This window comes from Rattus norvegicus, chromosome 20 (genome assembly GCF_036323735.1).
Source record: "Rattus norvegicus strain BN/NHsdMcwi chromosome 20, GRCr8, whole genome shotgun sequence".
Lineage (NCBI taxonomy): Eukaryota > Metazoa > Chordata > Mammalia > Rodentia > Muridae > Rattus > Rattus norvegicus.
Window position 1 is genome coordinate 5,204,591 of NC_086038.1, and position 19,565 is coordinate 5,224,155.

The window sequence follows — 19,565 nt, forward strand, 5'->3', positions numbered from 1 at the left end:
CCCTGCATTGTAGCACCCCTGCTCGGGCTGAAATGGCCTGGGGTAGCCAGGGCCTCCCTGGTGGAGCAGATGAGCGAATTCCAAACCAGGAGGGTGGGGAAACTGGGCAGTTTATTGACAGGCATCAGGAGACTGCGCAGTCAGGTCCGTGGGCGGGACAGCACCCGAGTCCAGGCTCTGTGCTTCTCCTCGGGCCTTGTGGGCGCAAACTTCTCCTGCAGTTTCCTCCACACACTCTTATTCATCTCTTGAAACTCCTCCAAAGTGTCTGCACAGGAAAGACAGAACAGACAGACGTCTTCCTACACTTGCCCATGAGGATGGCTCATAAAGGACATGCTTTGCTTTGTGTGTCCCGGGCAGTGGTCTGTACTGTGAAAAGTGGATCTCTCTGCCGATAGGAGACGGCTGGTGGTGAGGGCACAAGGCCGAGGGTTACTGCCCACCCCCTTCAGCACCACGGATGTGCATTCCTGCCCCATGCCACACTATAGCAAGGAAATGGCCGACCTCCTTCCCGACCTGACTGTGCCCTTCTCAGCACCTCCGAGGTGTGCTTCCTGCCCAACCCCCAACCCCACACCAAGAATGGCCCAACTCTCTTTCCAAGCTTGGCCTACTAATGTCTATATCAGCTGCAGGAACCAGGTAGAGGGAGGCAAGGTCCTGGCTATGGAAGCTATAAGGAGCTGTCAGCAGTGTGGGCCCCTGTAGGCTGTGGGGAGGGAGGTGGACACGACATCCCACCCCCACCCAACCCCAAGCAAATCCCTGAACCCTTGCAACCTTAAGTTCAACTGTAAAACCAGAAGACCAAAAATTTCCCATGCTGCCACCTTCACAATGGTGGCAGGTTCTGTGTTCGTCATGTGTGCAGAGAACCAATTTAAGAACACACACACAGGAGGTGGTGGTGGTGGCCCGCACCTTTAATTGCAACACTCATGGGGCAGAGGTGGGTTGAACTCTTGAGTTCAAGGCCTGCCTGGTCTACAGAGTGAGTTCCAAGATGGCCAAGACTAAACAGAGAACCCCTGTCTTCCCCCCCTCCCCCAGCCCCCTTGCATACATGCAATGACACGGTCAGCCGCTGATAAGGCCAGCATGGCCCTACTGACAACTGTGACAACCATGGCTGCATGTCCATGGAGCACAGGGACGTCTGTCTCCTAGCCGACCTCTCATTCTGTAACCCCTAGGTGTAAGCTCAGACACTACCATACCGTTTACACGCTCCCCTGCCGTTCACACGCTACCATACCGTTTCGCTTGTAGACCCATTGTAACACAAATGCTAGCTGCAATTACTGGTTTGGGCAGTGGCTCCACACCAGCCTGGAATACACCGTGTGGCAGCCACAGCAGTGCCTCCCACCCTGGGACTTTCCCATGTCCAGATTCCCACACAAGGTGCCAAGGGTGACCCTGGGGTGGCTGCTCTCCTACACACTAAGGCCATAGGCAGGGGGCCTCACTGCAGGCCCTGCTGCTCCTGTGCGGTGTGGAAGCCTTACTTGGGTGGAAATGGCTCCACACAAGTGCGACAAAACACAAGGCCTGCTGTGCACACATTGTGGGGGTTTCCGGGGCTGATGGGAAGCCAGACCAACAGTCTCCACACTCCCCTGCTGCCTGCTGAGAGGCTTCCTGAGGTCCGGTAGAAGGGGCAAGGACAAGATGGTGGGAAGCACAGTCTGCTGAGTCCACTCTCAGATCCCTCACACACATGCCATCACTGCTGCTGATGCACGCTCGGGTGTGTGAGTAAATTATACGTCAGAGAGACGAACACCTCAAAGAGATGCCTGGCCACACAGTCAAAGACCTGCCCTCCCAAGAGCCAGCACTGACAGACACAGCAGATGACGTTGCCAGGTTCCCATCTGCCCACAAGGGCAAGACTCTAGAAGGCCGAATCTTCCCAGCCAAGAGGAAGGAGAAATTTCTAGACTACCAGACAGCCAACGTTCAGGGCCCTCCCTCCCAGAAAAGGTTAGCCTATTTTTATATACAATGTCCCTGGCAATAAGAACAGCACTTTCCCAGGACCCGCCTGCTCGGACTCTTCCAGTGACAATGGAAACGGGGAAGTGAGGAGGGTTGGCTGGCAGGGGCTTCCTTCCCACGAGCTGGGCTCCAGCCATGACTCCCAAACAGACCTCGTTGGACGCATATCGAACCTGCAGACCACATCTCCTGGGGCAGATACCTCAGACGGATATCCCCATACTCACTCACTGAATGGCTTTTTGTTTTAATTAAAAGCCTCATTGTTTACAAAGCCCCCTTAGGACCATAAAAATAAAGTTATTTTCCTTCCAAACTGAATCCAATGACTTCCAATTTGGCTAATATGTTCCCAGCCACCAGCCTTGAATTAAAAGCACTAAAGATGATTTTACTAAGATGAGTAATGCCTTTGACCTCTTCCATGTTCTGTGGCTCAGGCCCTGTAGCTTCAGGATTTCCTCTGCTACTCAAGGCTTCCCATCACGCAAACCTGTCAGCGAGCCTGACCCGGCTGGTTAAAGCCAACCAGGGAGGGCAGTCATGCCTTCATACCTGTGGACAGGATCAGCTTGTACTCTTCCACGGACAGGCCACTGAAGCTGGTGTCTCTGGGGCGAGGGTACTGCAAGGGGCAGGAGAGAAGGGACACTTAGCTCTGCACACTCGGTCTTCCTCTGGCCGCCTGCAGTTTACCAGGTGCTGAGTGAGGCCCCAGACCGGACAATAGTGGGAACAGCGCCACCTGGAGGTCAGGAGCACAGGGGCCACCCCGTGGAGATTTAGCAGGCCCAGGACTCCTCCAGCTAAGCAGCTCCCAGGTGGAGCCCACCCCGGTGGCTGGTATTTGGAAGGAATCCCTTCGGCACCCAGTTCTTCCACTTGGCCGTGACTATTTGTGGCGCTCCTGACATATTTTTCAAGTCTGGGAGAAACCACACTTCGTGGAACTTGACAGTCAGCACGTTAAGGCTGAGGAGTGGGCCTCGCTGTGACAGCATGGTCCTGGCTCTCCATCTTTATCAGCGTGTGACATCTGTTCCATCACCGAGTGAGGAATATGAACGGAGCATGGGCTGGCACACAGAAGCATGGCTTTTATTCAGAGGCCTTACGGGTGCCATTGTTGACTTAGCTGAAAGCAGTGGTTACATCTCAAAGTTGCAAACACGATCTTTACAAACGCTGTATAATCAGGTCCCCGTTCTGACTGGTCCTCCCCTCGGGTGGGACACAAAGGCCTGTGCCCACTCACCTTGTGCTTGTAGTAGTTTGAATGCAGTCGTGCTAAGCTCTCGTACATCTGATCACAGGCCTCGGGTTCTGCAACCTGAAAGACAGCGTGCCCCCGGGGAAGTGAGCAGAGGAGCTGGGCCCCCTCGCTGCACCCATACCTCGAGGGAGGGCTATGTGTACAATAAATTCACAGAGGAGGGCACACGCAGGAAGCAAACCTCCCTGTAGCTCTCGAAAGAAAAGTCACCTCCGTGATGAAAAGCCCCACCTCGCCCGCCCCGACCTGCAGGATCCCTGAGCCCTCAACAAACAAGAGTGTTGAGCAGTTCTTTGCACCTTGGGAACACCACACCCGGTGTGGGTAGTAAAGAAAGACTGGGGCAGTGTGGGCAGGGAAGGGAGGCCTTCCAGGGCAAGGGACCCTGTAATGAGGAGGGGACGGTGGGTGCTGCTATGGAGCGGGAGAGCACCTGGGGCCCAGGGGCATGAGAAAGCCTTAAAAAAAGGAGCAGCTTTGTGAGCCAAGATCAGTGTTCCGAGGACGGAATACTCTTGTGAAGACCACAACAAACAGACCAAGGAAACCTCCAGCACCTCCAGCTCTGCTAAGCAAGGGGCTGCTAAGACTGCAAGGGGGAGCCAAAAGGGTCAGGGTACACAGACAATCCCAGGACTTGGGCAGGGCGGAGCATGAGATCAGCCTGGGATACATGGAGAGCCGCAGTAGGCCTATAAAGGAGACAGCTTGGAGAGGAAAGGAGACCATGTTGTAAACAGGTGAACCAAGCAGGATGGAGACCAGGAGAACCCACAGCAACACGAGGGAGCCGGAGCCGGGAAGCAAGGGGGGAGGGGGATGTGCCTGTCCCCAGGAAGGGGGCAGGCCTCCTGGAAAGACAGGTTTTCTGTCTTCCAAGCCTTTACTCTTTAACCCTTCCTCTTCTCCGTCCTTGCTGTTGGTCTATGCACCTCATTACATTACTCTGTCAGTTCTGAAGGCTCCCAGAACAAAACTCTTGTTGATAGCTTTCCCAGAATTCACACGATGGCTTTTTCCCTGACTTAAATCCTTTCTTAAGAGTGAGCGTATAAATAAACCAGGAGTTAAGCATTTCAGCGAGGCAGCCCTCTTCTGCCTGTGTGTCAAATGAGGTCCCGCTCTCAGTGACAGCCCCAACCCTGGTTTCCTTTCTGCAGATGTGTCCCCTGCTCAAGGTTGGCAGGGGCTGTCCAGGAGGCCACCAGAGGAGAGTGAGCTACATAACTAAGACATTAAAACTAAGGAAGACGTGTGTGGGGCTGGCACCTCCCTAACAAGGGCCAGCAAGACAGAGGCAGCAGCCATATTCTCCAAGGAGGGAGTGCTCGGCACACCGCTGATGCTGCTTCCTTTGGTGTGTGGGGGGCAGTCCGGGTCTCTGCAGTCCTGGCTGCCCTGGAACTCACTGTGTAGACCAGGCTGGTGCTCAAGTTACAGAGGTCCTCCCGCCCGTCTTCTGAGTGCTGGGGTTAGGGGTGTGCCAGCATGCTGCTTCTTGAGCAAGCATGAGTAAAAAGAGCACTGAGGCAGAGCACACGAACCCCAAGTTCTCACCCTTGGACACAGAATGCAGCATCTCTACTCGGAGGTCAGGACTCAGGGGCTCCCACTCCTAACTGCAGTGCTGGGCACAGGGGATAGGTGGATCCTTGGAGCTCAGTGGCTGGTCTGCCTAGCCTACTTAGAGCCTACCGGGCAGAGAGAGCCTGTCTTTAAAAAAAAAGGGGGGGGGGGAGGGCAAAAGGTCGGACGGCAGGACTGACAGCAGAAGCTGTCCTCTGCATGTGCACGTTCAAACGCGCATGCACACACAGCCCCATGTGCATATGCAGCTGCCTCACACAGCAGTCACACAACGTCTACCACCACCACAGAAGGGCATCTTTTCTGCTGTGCTCTCAATACCTGGGCCGACTGTCGGCTTACAAACCCCACAGCCTGCACAAGGCACCCATCTGCCTTGATGTGAGCAGGGCCTCACACTGGCTGCAGGGACAGTGGGACAGCTGCCGGGGAGGGATCCTGGCACCAGCTACGACATGTTGGGTAACTCACGGACCTCTGCCACTCACTGACGGCTGGCACGACTGCATCACTCTTATAAATGGCTGATTATTTCTAAGGCCCTTTCACCGCCCCAACTCAGGCATGTGTTTGCTGAGATTCTGAGTGTTCTCTCATGTGACCATTCAGGGCAACTAACACTGACATAATGCCATTGTCTAGTAATCTGTGCCCACATTCCAATCCTGGCCACTGTCTGAGAAAACCCTCACAGGACAGAGCACCACCCACTGTGGTGAACTCCACTTTAAGAGTGATAATATGCGGGTTGGGGATTTAGCTCAGTGGTAGAATGCTTGCCTAGCAAGCGCAAGGCCCTGGGTTCGGTCCCCAGCTCTGAAAAAAGAAAAAAAAAAAAAAAAAAAAGAGTGATAATATGCTCCTACCTCTGAGGGCAATGTGAAAGTCGAAGGAGGTGATATGGCTGCCCCTGGCCAGCGTGTGCTGTGATGATTAGCCCAGTGCTGGAGCTTACATTTTAATACAGACAGAGCACACAGGGTATGCAGCGTGCTGTGGCCTGTGCAGAGGGACCAGGGAAGACTGGGGAAACATCCCAGCAGATACTGCTGGGGCATGGCCCAGGGAACACAGCCAGGAAGGGCCAGTGCCACTCAGGTAGGAGTGTTACTGGGTTGGGGGCAAGCCAGTGAGAACTGGTCCTGACCTGGACACCTCCGGGCAGCCACTAAGCATGGTGGCAAGGGGGTGGCCTCTGCCAAAGGCTGTTCTCATGGCTGTTCATCTGCACCTACCCCTCCCACTATTAGGCTTCGACCTAGTGCGCAGCAGGGTGCCTTTACAGCAATCAGAACTGAGCCCTAGCACCCACCCCCAAACCCTGCCAGGGGCTGCCCCACAGGGTGAGCACAGAGGAGAGGGCCACCCTCGCAACCGTAAGACTGGAGAGCAGAAACTCACGGACCCTGGAGCCTCAGCCTCCTCAGTGTTCACAGAGCTTTGTAGGCAGGGATGGTGGCACAGGCCGATCATCTCAGAACTTGGGGTACGAGTGTGATGAGTTCAAGGCCAGCCTTGGGATCTAGATAACACAATGCAAAATATACCTGCCATCTAATTTCCCACTAAGTCGGTGTTTGCAACAAGCCAATTTCTAGCAAATTCTTCCTGCCTAAGGAGAGACAGCAAGCAACAAAGCCCATCTGAGGATCTGCATTGTGTCCAACTCCAGCTCAGCAACTAGAACTCAGTCTTGTGTGCATTGTAGCTGCTCCGGGGGACCCCTGCCCTGTCTTGTCCCTACCTACACCTTACCCTCCTTCACACACCGGCACAAATACTCTGGAACCCGGGACACCCAGTATCTCTCATGAAATCTATGGGTGTCAGCAAAGACTCCTACATGCAAAGCTTTGAATTACCTGGACTTGCATTTGCACCTAATGAGATTAAAGGCATTTTGGGACAAAGAGCCGCACATGGGCAGTATGGGAAATTCCACGCTGTTCCCTGTGAAACGCTCCTCGAGGGGCGCCCTTCACAGCAGTCTCGTTCCTCCGTCGTCCCCTGCTCAGCCGCCCTCCTTACCATATTAAACTTTTATACATACAAATCTACACCAGCGCCGTAGGCACTGACTTCGATTTTCAAAATTGAATTTTGGGTGGTGACAGCAATTCGTACAGAGGCCCCACTCCAGTGACACAAGGGAAGCACAGCACACTGGGGAGGTGGCACGGACTGCTCTGCTAATGAGGGTGGGGCTGATCTGGTCCAGGAGGCTCTCCGAGAAGGTTCCATGACTCAGTAATGAACTTCTGACAGGAACCATGCTGACTGGAGCATATCCCTGTCAATGAAATTGGGTGTCTATTTCCTGAGCACCTACCATGGAGGGTGCACTGCTAGAGAATCAGACCGTGAGGGACACAAAGGAGTAGCCAGCAGTCAAGGAGGGGACAAGAAACTGAAAACCAACCTGCCTTGAACCGTGTGGGGCTGAGCGGCAGTCAGGGCATGGCGGCACTGCAGAACTCAGCAGGACAGGCGTGGGCATGAGGGTGGGGAGGCACACAGGGCAGAGCAGTCAGTCCCTAACTGTCTGAGCTTGACCAACACAGAATGGATGGGTGGAGAGAGGGCACAGGAAAAACAGACCAGCAGGTCAGGTTTCTGGTGTGTGGACTTCAGCGGTCCAGAGCCACTGGGTCTCAAAGATTAGAAAGACTTAGGTTCTGAAGGCAGAGCAAGGGCCTGAGAGGGCAGGGTACTGAGGCTGGGAGGCCAGGGCACCTGGACACCAAGGGCTGGCAGGCACTGAAGGCCCAGAGTTGGCGAAGCGGGGACCACTACTGGATATAGTCATTTACCTCTGAGAGGAGCCGCTGCACTTTTATGCACGCACGCACAGTTCCCTACTCCAAACACCCTGACCGAGGGTAAAAATGACAGTGTACTCAGCCCGTCCTAGACACCGCTTCCCTCACAACCCACCGCTGTAGTGTCTGCAACATACAAAGACTACGAGTTGTCCTTAGATCATGTCCCCAAAGTCTGATTCACACTGAGACAGATGCCTTTTCTGTGGCTGTCATGACCCAGGCAGCCCACTGAGGTACTGAGAGCAGGTCTCACCTGGATGACTACCCCCATGCCTTGGACCCTCTCTGAGGAGATGCCAGCACTGTTCCTTGCTAGAAACCCAGCGAGGCTTGGTATCTTCCTCTTTGGACCATCATCTAACCCTCTGCAAGACACAAAGGCCGAGACCTGTGAGGGCGGGACAGGCAGCAACCCCCAGGCGGCAGCATCTCCAGATCCTTCCCCAGTGGTCTGAGCTGCCTAGGCTGGCCCAGCAGAGCTTCCAGCCAGCCACCCGGCACCTGACAGCTCATTAGCAGGCTCTTTGCCTGCAGTTGAGTCAATAAGCACAGCTGTTGGCCCTCCCCCCACACCGAGATTCTTTTGTGAAGCTCGAGGAGCAGCAGGGAATGAGAACTCTAAGAAAGCGGTATTCAGAGTAGACCAGACCCACAGCCATGAACTTCAAAAGCAACCGCCAGGCACAAGGTGGCAAAGGTGTTCCCTGTGTTCCCTCCAGCTCCCCACAGCTCCCCACGGCCACCCACCTCCTGGTGGGGTTAGGGTGGGCCGAGATCCCCCAAGGGCAACCCCCAGGAGGCAGAGGGCTCTGCTCAGGTCTGTAGTCTGAATTATTAATTGGCCTTCCTGCACTGGTGTCCCACTGAGGACCCCCTTTCTCCCTGCTGCACTGGGAGGTGGTGAGTGGGACACAGAAAAGGAAGCAGGCCTCAAGCGTTTAATTCCTTCCCCCAACTGCTGTGATCCAAAAGGCCTGATCAGTGAATCGAGGGAGGGAGGACTTGATGCTTACAGAAGAAAGTAACAGGAGGCCTCTCAAGAGGACTGGTAACAGGGTACCTGCTGAGACCTGCTTGGACCAGGGCACAGAAGCTGGGCTGTCCACTTGTCTCTTACTGTCAAGGAACCTGAGTCAAAGGTTTTACTTTTCTGATTTGATTTCAATATCTGTAAAAATCAGGATGGTGATGGCTTTCTCACCTGGTGGCCCAAAGGCTCAAAGAGGAGATGTGCCAAGTGCTCTGTGCACCTTCCTTGTACTGGAAGCCGAGAGGCCAGGAGGACGCAGGTCTTAGCAAGGCTGCTCAGCACAGCAACCTCCGCCCCCTCTAATTCCACTTTCTGGACAAGTGGTGGAGGGGTGGGGGTTGGGGGGTGGTCACAGCCACCACCCTCCCCTGCCCCCCAGGTTTAATCCCACCTTCTACTGTGGGTTTAATGAAGCGTCTCTCAGAGCCGCCTTCCCTTCTCAAGGTCTTTCCTAAGTGATCTGGGGGTGGAGGAGGGAGTGATTCACACACTGCTCTCCATCCCAGCCCAGCACTGCTCCCTCCAAAAATTATCACCAAGATTTACTGAGCCCAAGCAGGCTCAATTTCAGGTGACATCAGGATGAGCTACGACAGAGGTTCTGAGTAACGTGCCCGCGGCCACCAGGACGCCCTGGCTCACTCCACCCAGAACACATCCATCAGCAGCGGCGGAACCTCTGGTGAAGCCGACTTGCATTTTGCTGCTATGACTAAGTCTGTGTGGGCCTCAGCTGATCAGAAGCCGAGTCCCTAGGTAGTGACAAAGGGTGACAGCTCCCAAGGAGAAAGCTCTCCCCTCCCTGCTGTCTGTCTTACCCCAGCAATTAAGTAGGTGAGCCCAATCTCTCTTCCTCCAGCCTCCAGGCTCCGGCTGCCCAACTCTAAGCTACTGGGGACGGAGGACCAGACTGCCTGTGTCAGCAGTGCCTGGGGCTGCACATACACGGAGGCCTCGAACCAAGGAGTGCGTGAAGCGACAGGACACAGTCTGCCCTCTAGCCTCACCACTCCACCAGCAACTTCCGCTGCATCTGGAGACCACTAGCCTCAGAAACCACAACTAACCCCTTGCTTTCCTGGATGTTGGCTCAGATGGGATGCTTTTGTGTACCAAGAACTACATCAGACATGGTGCATGGGGTTGGATTTAGCTCAGTGGTAGAGCGCTTGCCTAGCAAGCACAAGGCCCTGGGTTCGGTCCCCAGCTCCAAGAAAAAAACAAAACAAAAAACAAAGATATGGTGCATGAGGTGGGACGGGGGCTTCATCTCTATTCACAGGCGCCCGTGATCCGTACGATACAGGTCGGTGAGGACCCTGGGCCAGACCCACCACCCATGTCACAATCGGCGACCTAGTCATGAGGTGGGCTGGTTTAGCTGGTTGAAATGAGCTACAATACCTGCAGTGTTTCTGCTTTGGCGGACATGGTCCATCTCATGGGTCATCTATCCGGCTACCTAAGTGTACTGAGCATCTGACCCCTCACCTCTGACCTCCGTGCTCAAATAACCCCCTGCCTGCTTGACATTCCACTTGGAAGTGGGTCTGCTTGGCATCTCCAGTTTAAAGCCTCTAACGTCAACCGTGCAATGCACTTCCCACACCCCACCTGCTCCTCTTCTAGTCTTTCCCGTCTGAGTAAATGGCACCCAGCTGCTCAAGCCAAAAAAGGAAAAGGGGGGGAAAAATCTAGGAGCTGTCCTCGGTTCCTCTCCTTCACCCCACTCCAGGACTTCCGTGCTGCTAATGTGACCCCCACATTACAGGCTGCTATCTGTTACTTCTGCCTCCTGTGCCACTGCCAGCACTACCTGAAGCATCTCTCTCTTCCAGCACTACCACCGCAGGCTTCTCTGCGGCTTGTTTCCATTGGCTGCAGCGCCTTTGGAAATTAGGGCACATCAGTCTCCTGACTAAACGTCCCCGGTGGCTTCTCACTGGCTTCCTGGTAAGATCTGACTCCTAACGCAGGGCACAGGACCTAAGTTCGGATTCTTTGTGGCCACACGGTGGCTCACAACCACTTCTAACTTCAGTTCTAGGGGATCCAGCGCCCTCTTTTGGCCTCAGTGGGCACTGCACAAACATTTGTAGGTTAAACAAACAAACCCTCCTGCCTTCCTTCAGCTTCAACTCTTAGCTGTGGGCATGCCACTCACTAACCGTAGGCTTGCTTTCTTTTCTGTAATGTGCCAGTCTGGTTTGCTCTGCGGTGCTTGGCCGCCCCAAAATTCAGAGTTCACTGTCTTCCCGCCTTGAGTCCTACCTGTGTGTAACTTCCTCAGGCAAGCCTCAGGAACCCGACTAACGCTACATTTACCATGATCAGATACTCACTAGGACTGTCTCCTGCGTCTGTCTGTTCCTCGCCTGTCTGTTCCTCGTGTACCGAATGAGAATTCAAAGACACAAGGGGCAGGACCTCATCTAACTCACTGCTGTTTCCCTGGAAACCTAACAGAGTTCTCCCTCCGCACACGGCCATGCTTGAGAAGGGTTAGCCTAAACCAGAGTGGAGGGAGAAGGCCTGCTACTCACACAAGGGACCTGTGTGGAAGACCCAAACAGTTTCACAGTGACAGAGGGCAGTGAGGCTTGGCTGGAGGTTTCTGGGGACAGGCTGGGCTCACAAACACATGAACGGATGTCATGAAAGAAACAACCCCGCCTTACAACTGGATTGCTTAGTGGAATCTGGACCTCAGGGGCGCTTCACTGGGCACTACACGGTGCAGACAAGAAAACTGAGCAGAAGGCGTCGCACGTCGCAGCTAGCTGGAAGATGGGTACCTAGCACACGTGCAGCCTGTCAGGGAGGCCGACGCATGCGCAGAATCCCCACCCTGCCTCCCCTCGTTCCGACGTCCCCAACCTCCTTCCCTCCGGTCACCTGGGTGTTCTCTCCCTCCCGAAAGGCCTGTGCTACCCGCTGCCGCAGGTAAGCGCCCAAGTCCCGGCCCCGTTTGGTCTCGTCCACTGGCCATTCCTCACAGAGCTTAAGAAAACGCCGGTAGCGGAGAGCGGCCATCTTGGGCCCCGCTTGCCCCGCCCCTAGGGGAGGAGTCAAAACTGCAGAGAGCGCGTGCGCACTAAGGCGCGCTGGCCTCCCCGCGGACATGCGCAGTTCCGCCAACGGCCTGCCGCCCTCCAGGCAGCGGCGCTGCTCACCTTTGAGAGTGAGGTCTGAGCTCTTCGGATTTTCCGTCCTGGAACTCGCCCAGCTCCCAGGGGCAAAGCAGACTCGATGTACCCTAGGGACAGCTTTGCTCTTCGTTTTCAATGACTTCACAAGCTCGAGACTAAAAAAGCTTCCCCGGAGACGTCTACTGTTTTGCATAAGCGAAACATTTGCATGTAAATACAAATAAATGGATGGAGATGTGTTTGATCTTAATGTCTGGCAGGCACTCGTGTACACGCACGCAAGCACACACACAGCTGCCCCACTCCCACACTCCATCACCCTGTACTTATCTTTACCACATAAACCTCTGTTAACAGTTCTCTCTCCAGCCTCCCGACTACATTGCTCATCGCATGTGCAGGTTTCCCATGAAATCCAAAAAGGTTGCTGCAACCTGGAAGCGTTTTAAAAAATGTTTTTAGTGTGTTTTCTTTATTTTTATGTATATGAGTGTTTACCTGCATCCACATACGCGTGTCAGTTCTGGGGACCAAACCTGATTCTCTCCAAGAACAATAAATGTATTTAATAGCCCTGCTGTTCCTCCAGCCCCAAGAATAAATATTTTTATTGTGGCAAAATACAACATAAGATATACCGTCCTTCACAATTTTTTATATCTTGTGTGTATGAATGTCTGACTATGTGTGTATGTGCCTGCCTGGCCAAAAACAAACACAACAACAAACAAACCACCAGATCCCCTGGAACTGGAATCACAAACAGTTGTGAGCCACCATGTGGGCATTGGAAAGCAAGAGAGGGAGGGTCTTCTGCAAGGACAGCCATAGCCCTTAACCACTGAGTCATCTCTTTAGAACCAAATGTACCATTTTAAGCAAAAGGGTGCTTGTTAGGTGGTCCAGGTTGGCCTAGAATTTGAGATCTTCCAACCTCAACAGCCTCCTAGGGATAGAGATAGAGATAAAGATAAAGATATCACCAGTGCCTTTACCTGTGAGCCATCTTGCTGGGTGCTGGGTGACCCTATCTATCTATCTATCTATCTATCTATCTATCTATCTATCTATCTAATCTCACATGAGTGTGTATGTATATGTGTGTTATGGTTTTCCCTTTTGAGATAGGGTTTATCTGTGTAGCCCCACGTGCCCGGAACTCGCCCTATAAATTAGTGCTGGATGAATGAATGAATGAAGCCACATTCCAACCCTAGGTCTGAGCCTCTCAGCATTCACAACATAGGGAGCAACTCTAGGTGAGGGGCAGGACTGACTGCCCACCCAGCCCCTGCTGTGTAGCAGGCAGAGGAAGGAAGACCACAGAAGGAGGCGGTAGGCACGAACTTTCCCTGGCACCTTTCTCAACCTACCGCTTTTGTACCTCAGCGGGGAGGAAAAGACATTCACTGTCATCAAGTTACTCCCCCTACAGCCTAAGACGGGCAAGGGGTCTTGCCTGCCACCCCTGACTCCCAGCTTGGCTGTGGCAGGCCAATACCTGGGGGCGCCCTCGTGAATTCCAGCCACCCTGGCCGTCAGTGCCTGGAAGTAGGGAGTAAACGGACATCAGGAAACCACCCAACTTCATGGCTAACAAGAGCTAAGACGAGGCTGGGATGGGGCTTGGGACACAATGGGGTGATCAGGGAAGTTTTCTAGAGGCACCTCACCTTGGCACCCCAACCAAGATTCCCTATCATCACTTCTGGAGCCGTGGAGACTGTTCCCGGTTTGAACCACCCACCGATCTGCTCAGATTAAACCCCTCCCTCTGCCTCCTTCCCATCTCCGCCCAAGGCGTGCCTCCTACGCTGCTGAGCCGCCCCTGACATTCCTCCCCCATTTCCCTCCAGGGCTGGGTAATATTTCTTCCTCTGCGTTCCACAGCACTGCCTAGCACAGCCGAGCTCTGCTCCATGATGGGGAAAATGAGAAGAGAGAACGTCGGAGATCACACACTGGCACACGTGTGGCACGGGCGGGTGGGTAGGCGGTCTCTGGAGCTGCCCTCTCCTTCCCTGGTTTTATTTCGGCTTTATTAATCGGTCCTTATTTATCAGTAGCAGGTATAACGTGTGTGCCTGGTGCATCAGATCCCTTAGTTACAGGTGGTTGTGAGCGGCCATGTGAATACTAGGGAATCAAATGCGGGTTTGGTTTTGGTGGCGGTGGTAGGGGAGGTTGAAACAGGGTCTCCGTATAGCCTTGCTGTCCTGGGACTTGCTATGTAAACCCAGCTGGCTTGGAACTCACAGAGATCTGCCTGCTCTTGCCTCCCGAGGGCTGGGTATTGTATTAAAGGCATGGGCTGCCACGCCCAACTCCATCTCCTTTCCGGTTCCCATGTTTTTGTTATATAGCCCAAGCTGGCCTCAAACGTGAGAACCCCGTGCTTCTGCCTCTGTCTCCCCAGTACAGCAATATGTGCAGCTGCTGGGGTGCACAGTACAGATTGCTAAAAAAAAAAAAAATATGGAGGCTGGCAAGCGAGGTCCATAGGTAAAGGTGCTTCGCGCCAAACTCGATAACCTGACTCTGCCTGGCGGAGGAGAGAACTGGCTCTGTGTGTTAGCTAAAGCAGGTAAAAGCATTTGTTGCCAAGCCTAATGACCTGAGAGAGTTTCATCCCTGGAACCTACATGGCAGGTGACAGGCCCTCCTCACAAGCTATGGCTCAAGTGTGCCCACTCCTATATACACAGAGAATAAATAAATAAGTGTAACTTTATTATTGAGACAGGGTCTCACTATTTATCCCTGGCAGGCTGGTACTCACTACGTAGACCCAGGCTGCCCTCGAACTCATAAAGATATGGCTACCTCTGCCTCCTGAATGCTGGGGGTTAAACTCACAGGATACCCTGCCTAGCTAAATGTAATAGACTGTGTGTGTGTGTGTGTGTGTGTGTGTGTGTGTGTGTGTGTGTGTATCTCAAGGATTTAAAAATAGTTAACAGGCCAGGCAGTGGTGGCACACACCTTTCATTCCAGAGCTCAGGAGGCAGAGGGAGGTAGATCTCTGGGTTCAAGGCCAGCCTGGTATACAAAGTGAGTTCCAGGATAGCCAGGGCTACATGGAGAAACCCTGCCTTGAAAAGTAAAATAAAGGGCTGGAGAGATGATGGCTCAGTGGTTAAGAGCACTGACTGCTCTTCCAGAGGTCCTGAGTTTGAGTCCCAGCAACCACATGGTGGCTCACGACCATCTGTGACGGGATCTGATGCCCTCTTCTGGCAGGTGGATGTATACGCAGCAGAGCACTCAGACATTAAATAAAATAAAACGAGAATTATTGGGAAGAGTGAGCCAGGAGAATTGGGGGGCTTGAAACCAATCTTTGCTATACCGTGTTTGAGGTTAGCGTGGCTGAGGGTGCAGCTAAGTCGGCAGAGGGCAGAGCGCTGCTCTGCATGCTTGAGGCCCTGAGTTCCATCTTTAGCACAACATAAACTATGCCTGGAAACCCATACCTTTAATCCCAGTATCTGGGAGGCAGAGGCAGGCCGATCTCTGTGAGTTCGAGGCCAGTCTGGTCCACACAGTGAGTTCCAGACAGCCACAGCTAGGTAGTGATATCCTGGCTCAAAATAAGTAAATTAAGCCCAGTGGTGGTGGCCCAGCACTCGAAAGGCAGAGGCAGGCAGATCTCCGTGAGCTGGAGGCCAGCCTGATCTACAGAGCAAGATCCAGGACAGGCAGGCTATACAGAGAAGCCCTGTCTCAAAATCAAACCAAACCAAACCAAACCAACAAGAGAGAGAGAGAGAGAGAGAGAGAGAGAGAGAGAGAGAGAGAGAAACCAAAAATGGAAATTAATCAATAAATAAAATAAACCCAACATAAATAAAGAAAATGGTAATTACATGGTAAACTAATGTACCATCTGCACCAGCCTCTGCACCAAACATTGCACACAGATTTTAAAAGCAAAGTTTCCATGATGATTCAAGGGCCACAATTGCCCCCCTTCTTTTATGGGGTGGAAACTGAGGCACAGAGAAGCTAAGGTCAACCAGGGTCACCGGCTGGGAAGTGGCAGAGTCCAGATTTGAGCCCCTCCATCAGCCATGCAGCCGCCACAGGCTTCAGCCGTCACCGGCATGGAGTGGGCTCTTGCGTGTCGCGTTAAAGGACCCCAGACCCTCTTAACCTTGCCTTTCCTAGGGTCCTTTCCCTTCCCCTCTGTGGGTGGTTTGAACCAGATTCTGGGCTCAGTAGCTTGTCAATCACCCAGTGCCATTCTGGGCACATTAATGGGCGCTGCCTGGGGTGCATCTCAGTGGCACCAGCCTCATGGGGAGTTGATGACCATTTTAACACCCACCTGCTGGCTGTCACTCATTTCCCAGCTAGCGCAGCCTCCTGGCTCAGTGGAAAGCCCCACTGGGGCCACTCCTCCCCAGCCTCTCGGAATGGGCACTCTGTATAGAAACCAGGCATTAGCAAGGGAGGAGGTTCGCGAGAGGGAGCGTGGCTTGCGATTGCCAAATTATAACGATCCCCGGTAATCTAGTCGTTGAATCGCACATTTACATCGCATGAAAGTAAAAAAAAAATCATTTTGTAACACTGGTGTTAATAATGTAAACATTAAAAGGGAATTAAATGCTTAGTTGCGATTTCCTCTCTCAGCCTAACCCACTGCAGGAGAGGGTTGGCTCCAACACACAGATGTATTACCCAGACCCTGCAGAGATCTCGTGTCCCCGAGGAAAATGTGGTTGACGGTGAACAGGCATCCTTAAACACACTCGGGTGGTCCGGGTAAGTTGGAGAGTCTGGGCATCCAGAGGTCCTAAACTCTGCCGAGATATCTTTTCATCTGCCCAAGCCCCCTGACGGTGTCACCAAAGCAATACTCATCATGTGTCCCCTTGGGCTTCACAGAATAGGTCACTGTCTGACAGGAGGCCTGGCACACAGTAAGTAGCCCCTCACTGGAGCTGAGACTGCACTGGCACAATGGAGCGCAGGTGCCCCTGCCAGGAGAGCAGAGGCCAAGGAGTCCCAGGAGTAGGAGCTTCAGGCAGTTGTGAGCCGTGTGTACGGCCCTAGGAATCAAAGTTGGGTCCTCCCTCAAGAGCAGTCCACACACACACTCTTCGAGGCTGAGCTGCCTCTCCAGCTTCTGGGGTGAGTTACTCTAGACTGACACTCCTCCCCTCCCTTTGGCAGACAGACGATTCAGACAATTTGCCCCAAGGAACAGGAGATTTTTTCCCCCAGAGTCTCGTGTTGAGAGGAGGAAGAAGCTGAGGCCCGGACAGACACTACTCGGAGGGGGAGCGTGTCTCCTGGAAAGAGATTTCACACGGCTTGTCAGATCACCTCGTAGGAGAGCCTGGAGCTGAGGCAATGATAGTTGGTGACGGGCAGGACCACACCGTGGCCAGGACCGCTTGGGTGCACGATTCTCCTTGCAATCTGTTCAAACCTAAACTTCGTGCCAGGACTCCAGAGGTGACAGGAGGGAGGGGAGGCCTCTGGGTCTCTTCATTTGATCTGCTTCCCAATGGGGCCATTTTGAATAAATCTCTTTCTCCTGCTTCTCACTGTTATATGTCTGTTTAACTGGCCTGTTGAGGGGGAGTGGCAGAGTGTGGGACAGACAGACTAAGGGCTGCTAGGGCGCAGGCTCTGCCCCCTAACAACTCTGGTAATGAAGCATGGGGAGTAAACGGTACTGAAGAGAAACTGTGGGTCAGCATCTCCTGTTCACCATCCCTGCCGCCTCTAAGATGCTGGGAGAGCCTCATTTCAGGACGGCCTAGCCAGGGAGGAAGAGGCTAGAAGTGCGGTACAGTGGGAAGCTGGGGTATGGCTGGAGCCAGCATCCTGACAGCTCATTCAATAATCCCAGAGCACCCCTCCAGCCACCCCCTCCATTCTCCTTGGCACCCCAGCACACTCATTTTAGCATTTTAGTTCTCTCTCTCTCTCTCTCTCTCTCTCTCTCTCTCTCTCTCTCTCCTCATCTGCTTTCTGTGGCTGGCCACTGAGGACGCAGATTTAAATCAGAAGTAAGAGGTTTAGATCATTCTGAAGAGAGGGTGATGGGCTGTCGCGCCTGGACATTCTTTTCATCAGACAGTAGCCTGCCCTTCCCTGAGTAGCCCAGGAAGCCCCGGCAGCCTGGGAGAGCGATGAGGCTGCCAGCACACTGCCCAGAGGCCCAGAGCTTGCTGATAACATTGCATTATGAAAAAGCTGTAATAACGGTCCTCTCCTCGGCCTCCTCTTTAATCACCCAGGGAACGGAGTTGGGGGATGGCTGTCTCTGAGGCCGCCCTGCTCCCTTGTTGGCAAAGCCGGAGAGGGAGGGGGAGAAGCCAGGCCAGAGGCAGGTTGCTCCATGAGTCGGGGTGACCTAGGTCTGCTCTTTGTGGCAACATTTGATCCTTCATGTTTAAGCAGCCATGACTGCTTACAAGAGATCACCTGGAGTGGCACCGAGCCCTTACCCAGGCTTCCAAGGCTCCCATGCCTCCTCCTGACAACCATTTGCAAACAATTCTTCCCTCAGGGTCTCAGGATGCTAGAGTACACAGGCTATGGAAAGTTAACTGGGGAGGAAATGCAGAGTCATCCACACCGGGTTAACACTTTCCAGTGTGGCTGCTTGGGGGGTCACCCACACTCTATAAAGAAGCCCAGGAAAGTCCTACGTGCCCTAGGGTGAACTCCGGGGGAATCTCAACTTGGTAACTTGGTTTGTTGTCGGGACCTTACAGGGAGGAGTGAATGTTGATGGCTCCCAGAAGAGATATCTTTGGGGCCATGTTAGGTAGGGTCTCCCAGTCTCGGAGGACTCAGAGGAAGGGCCCGCTCTCCCTCCTGCACCCCCTTCCCCGTGTCAGCTGTCCATATGATAGTGATGGAGGGAGAAGCTATTGTAAAGATGGGCTAGGCTCTCACCAAACCCATTTCTACTTTGGATAATTTTTTCCTCGTAGATAGAAATTTATTGCTCATAACTCTAGAGACTGGAAGTCCAGGATCAAAGCGCTATCAGATTCTGTCTGGTGAAAGCCAGTTCTTCATAAATGATGTAATGTGGCCTCACGGGGAGGAGGGGCTGGCGAGCCCCCACCCAGGCTTCTCTCTGTGTAGCCAAGGATGACCTAAAACATCTGCTCTTCCCGCCTGTCCCCTCCAGATGCTGAGATGCGAGACAGGCCACCAGCCCTTTTGTGTGAATGTGTGCTCAGGATGTAGGAGTCTGACATGATGGGCCTGGAGGTCAGAGGATGATTCTGTAGAGCCTGTTTTTCTCCTTCCAGTTTTATGCACCATGTGGGAATTGAACTCGGGTCATCAGACTTGCGTGGCAAGCCCACTGAGCCATCCCATCGCACCCCCGTGACAGACAGCCCTTTAAAGGGTTTTGAGACCCGTGGCTCCGGGAATCATGCTGCAACCCATGAATTTGGAGAGAAGACACTCAGACCTGAGGAGCCAGTGGAAAGGCATAAATAAGAAATGAAAAGGCAGGATTCGTAGACCAGAGAAAAAGAGGAGAGGAGAAGGAAAAGGAGGAGGAGGGGAAGAACAGAGGAAAAACACAAGTTGGAAAGCCTCGATGGAAAAGTCAGGGGCAGAGCCTGTGAATCACCTCTGCCTGCCCGGCTAGTGTCAGCTCCTTGGCATCTAGGCAGGGCCTCATGACTAGTTCCTGCCCGTGGGGTGTGGGCGTG

At 53.4% G+C, this 19,565-nt stretch overlaps 1 protein-coding gene across 8 annotated transcripts; it reads right to left on the reverse strand.

Moving 5' to 3' along the window:
- Positions 1 to 91: 91 nt before the first annotated feature.
- Positions 92 to 12,490, reverse strand: Uqcc2 (ubiquinol-cytochrome c reductase complex assembly factor 2). 8 transcript variants are annotated; one of them, XM_063279215.1, is made up of 6 exons: positions 11,062 to 11,113; positions 7,943 to 8,054; positions 6,273 to 6,389; positions 3,263 to 3,337; positions 2,563 to 2,632; positions 95 to 268 (listed from the first exon to the last, which is right to left on the reverse strand). In XM_063279215.1, exons 4-6 carry the CDS (start codon positions 3,308 to 3,310, stop codon positions 141 to 143), a joined length of 246 nt encoding a protein of 81 aa, XP_063135285.1. In that variant the 5' UTR covers positions 3,311 to 3,337; positions 6,273 to 6,389; positions 7,943 to 8,054; positions 11,062 to 11,113; the 3' UTR covers positions 95 to 140. The 8 variants fall into 8 exon arrangements, with proteins under 8 accessions (NP_001101998.1, XP_063135285.1, XP_038954739.1 ...); XM_039098811.2 differs by lacking the exons at positions 6,273 to 6,389; positions 11,062 to 11,113 and adding an exon at positions 11,615 to 12,490; XM_063279214.1 differs by lacking the exon at positions 6,273 to 6,389 and having other exon boundaries at positions 11,062 to 11,148.
- Between the last annotated feature and the right edge of the window lie 7,075 nt (positions 12,491 to 19,565).

Coding starts and splice junctions, on each gene's coding strand:
- Uqcc2 (XM_063279213.1), bottom strand. CDS start 12,184: ATGGAGTGTGGGAGTGGGGCAGCTGTGTGTGTGCTTGCGTGCGTGTAC. Junction 3,338..11,614: donor GGGAGGGAGAGAACACCCAG/GTGACCGGAGGG, acceptor GCTGTCTTTCAG/GTTGCAGAACCCGAGGCCTG. Junction 2,753..3,262: donor CAAACTACTACAAGCACAAG/GTGAGTGGGCAC, acceptor CCTGACCTCCAG/GTGGCGCTGTTCCCACTATT.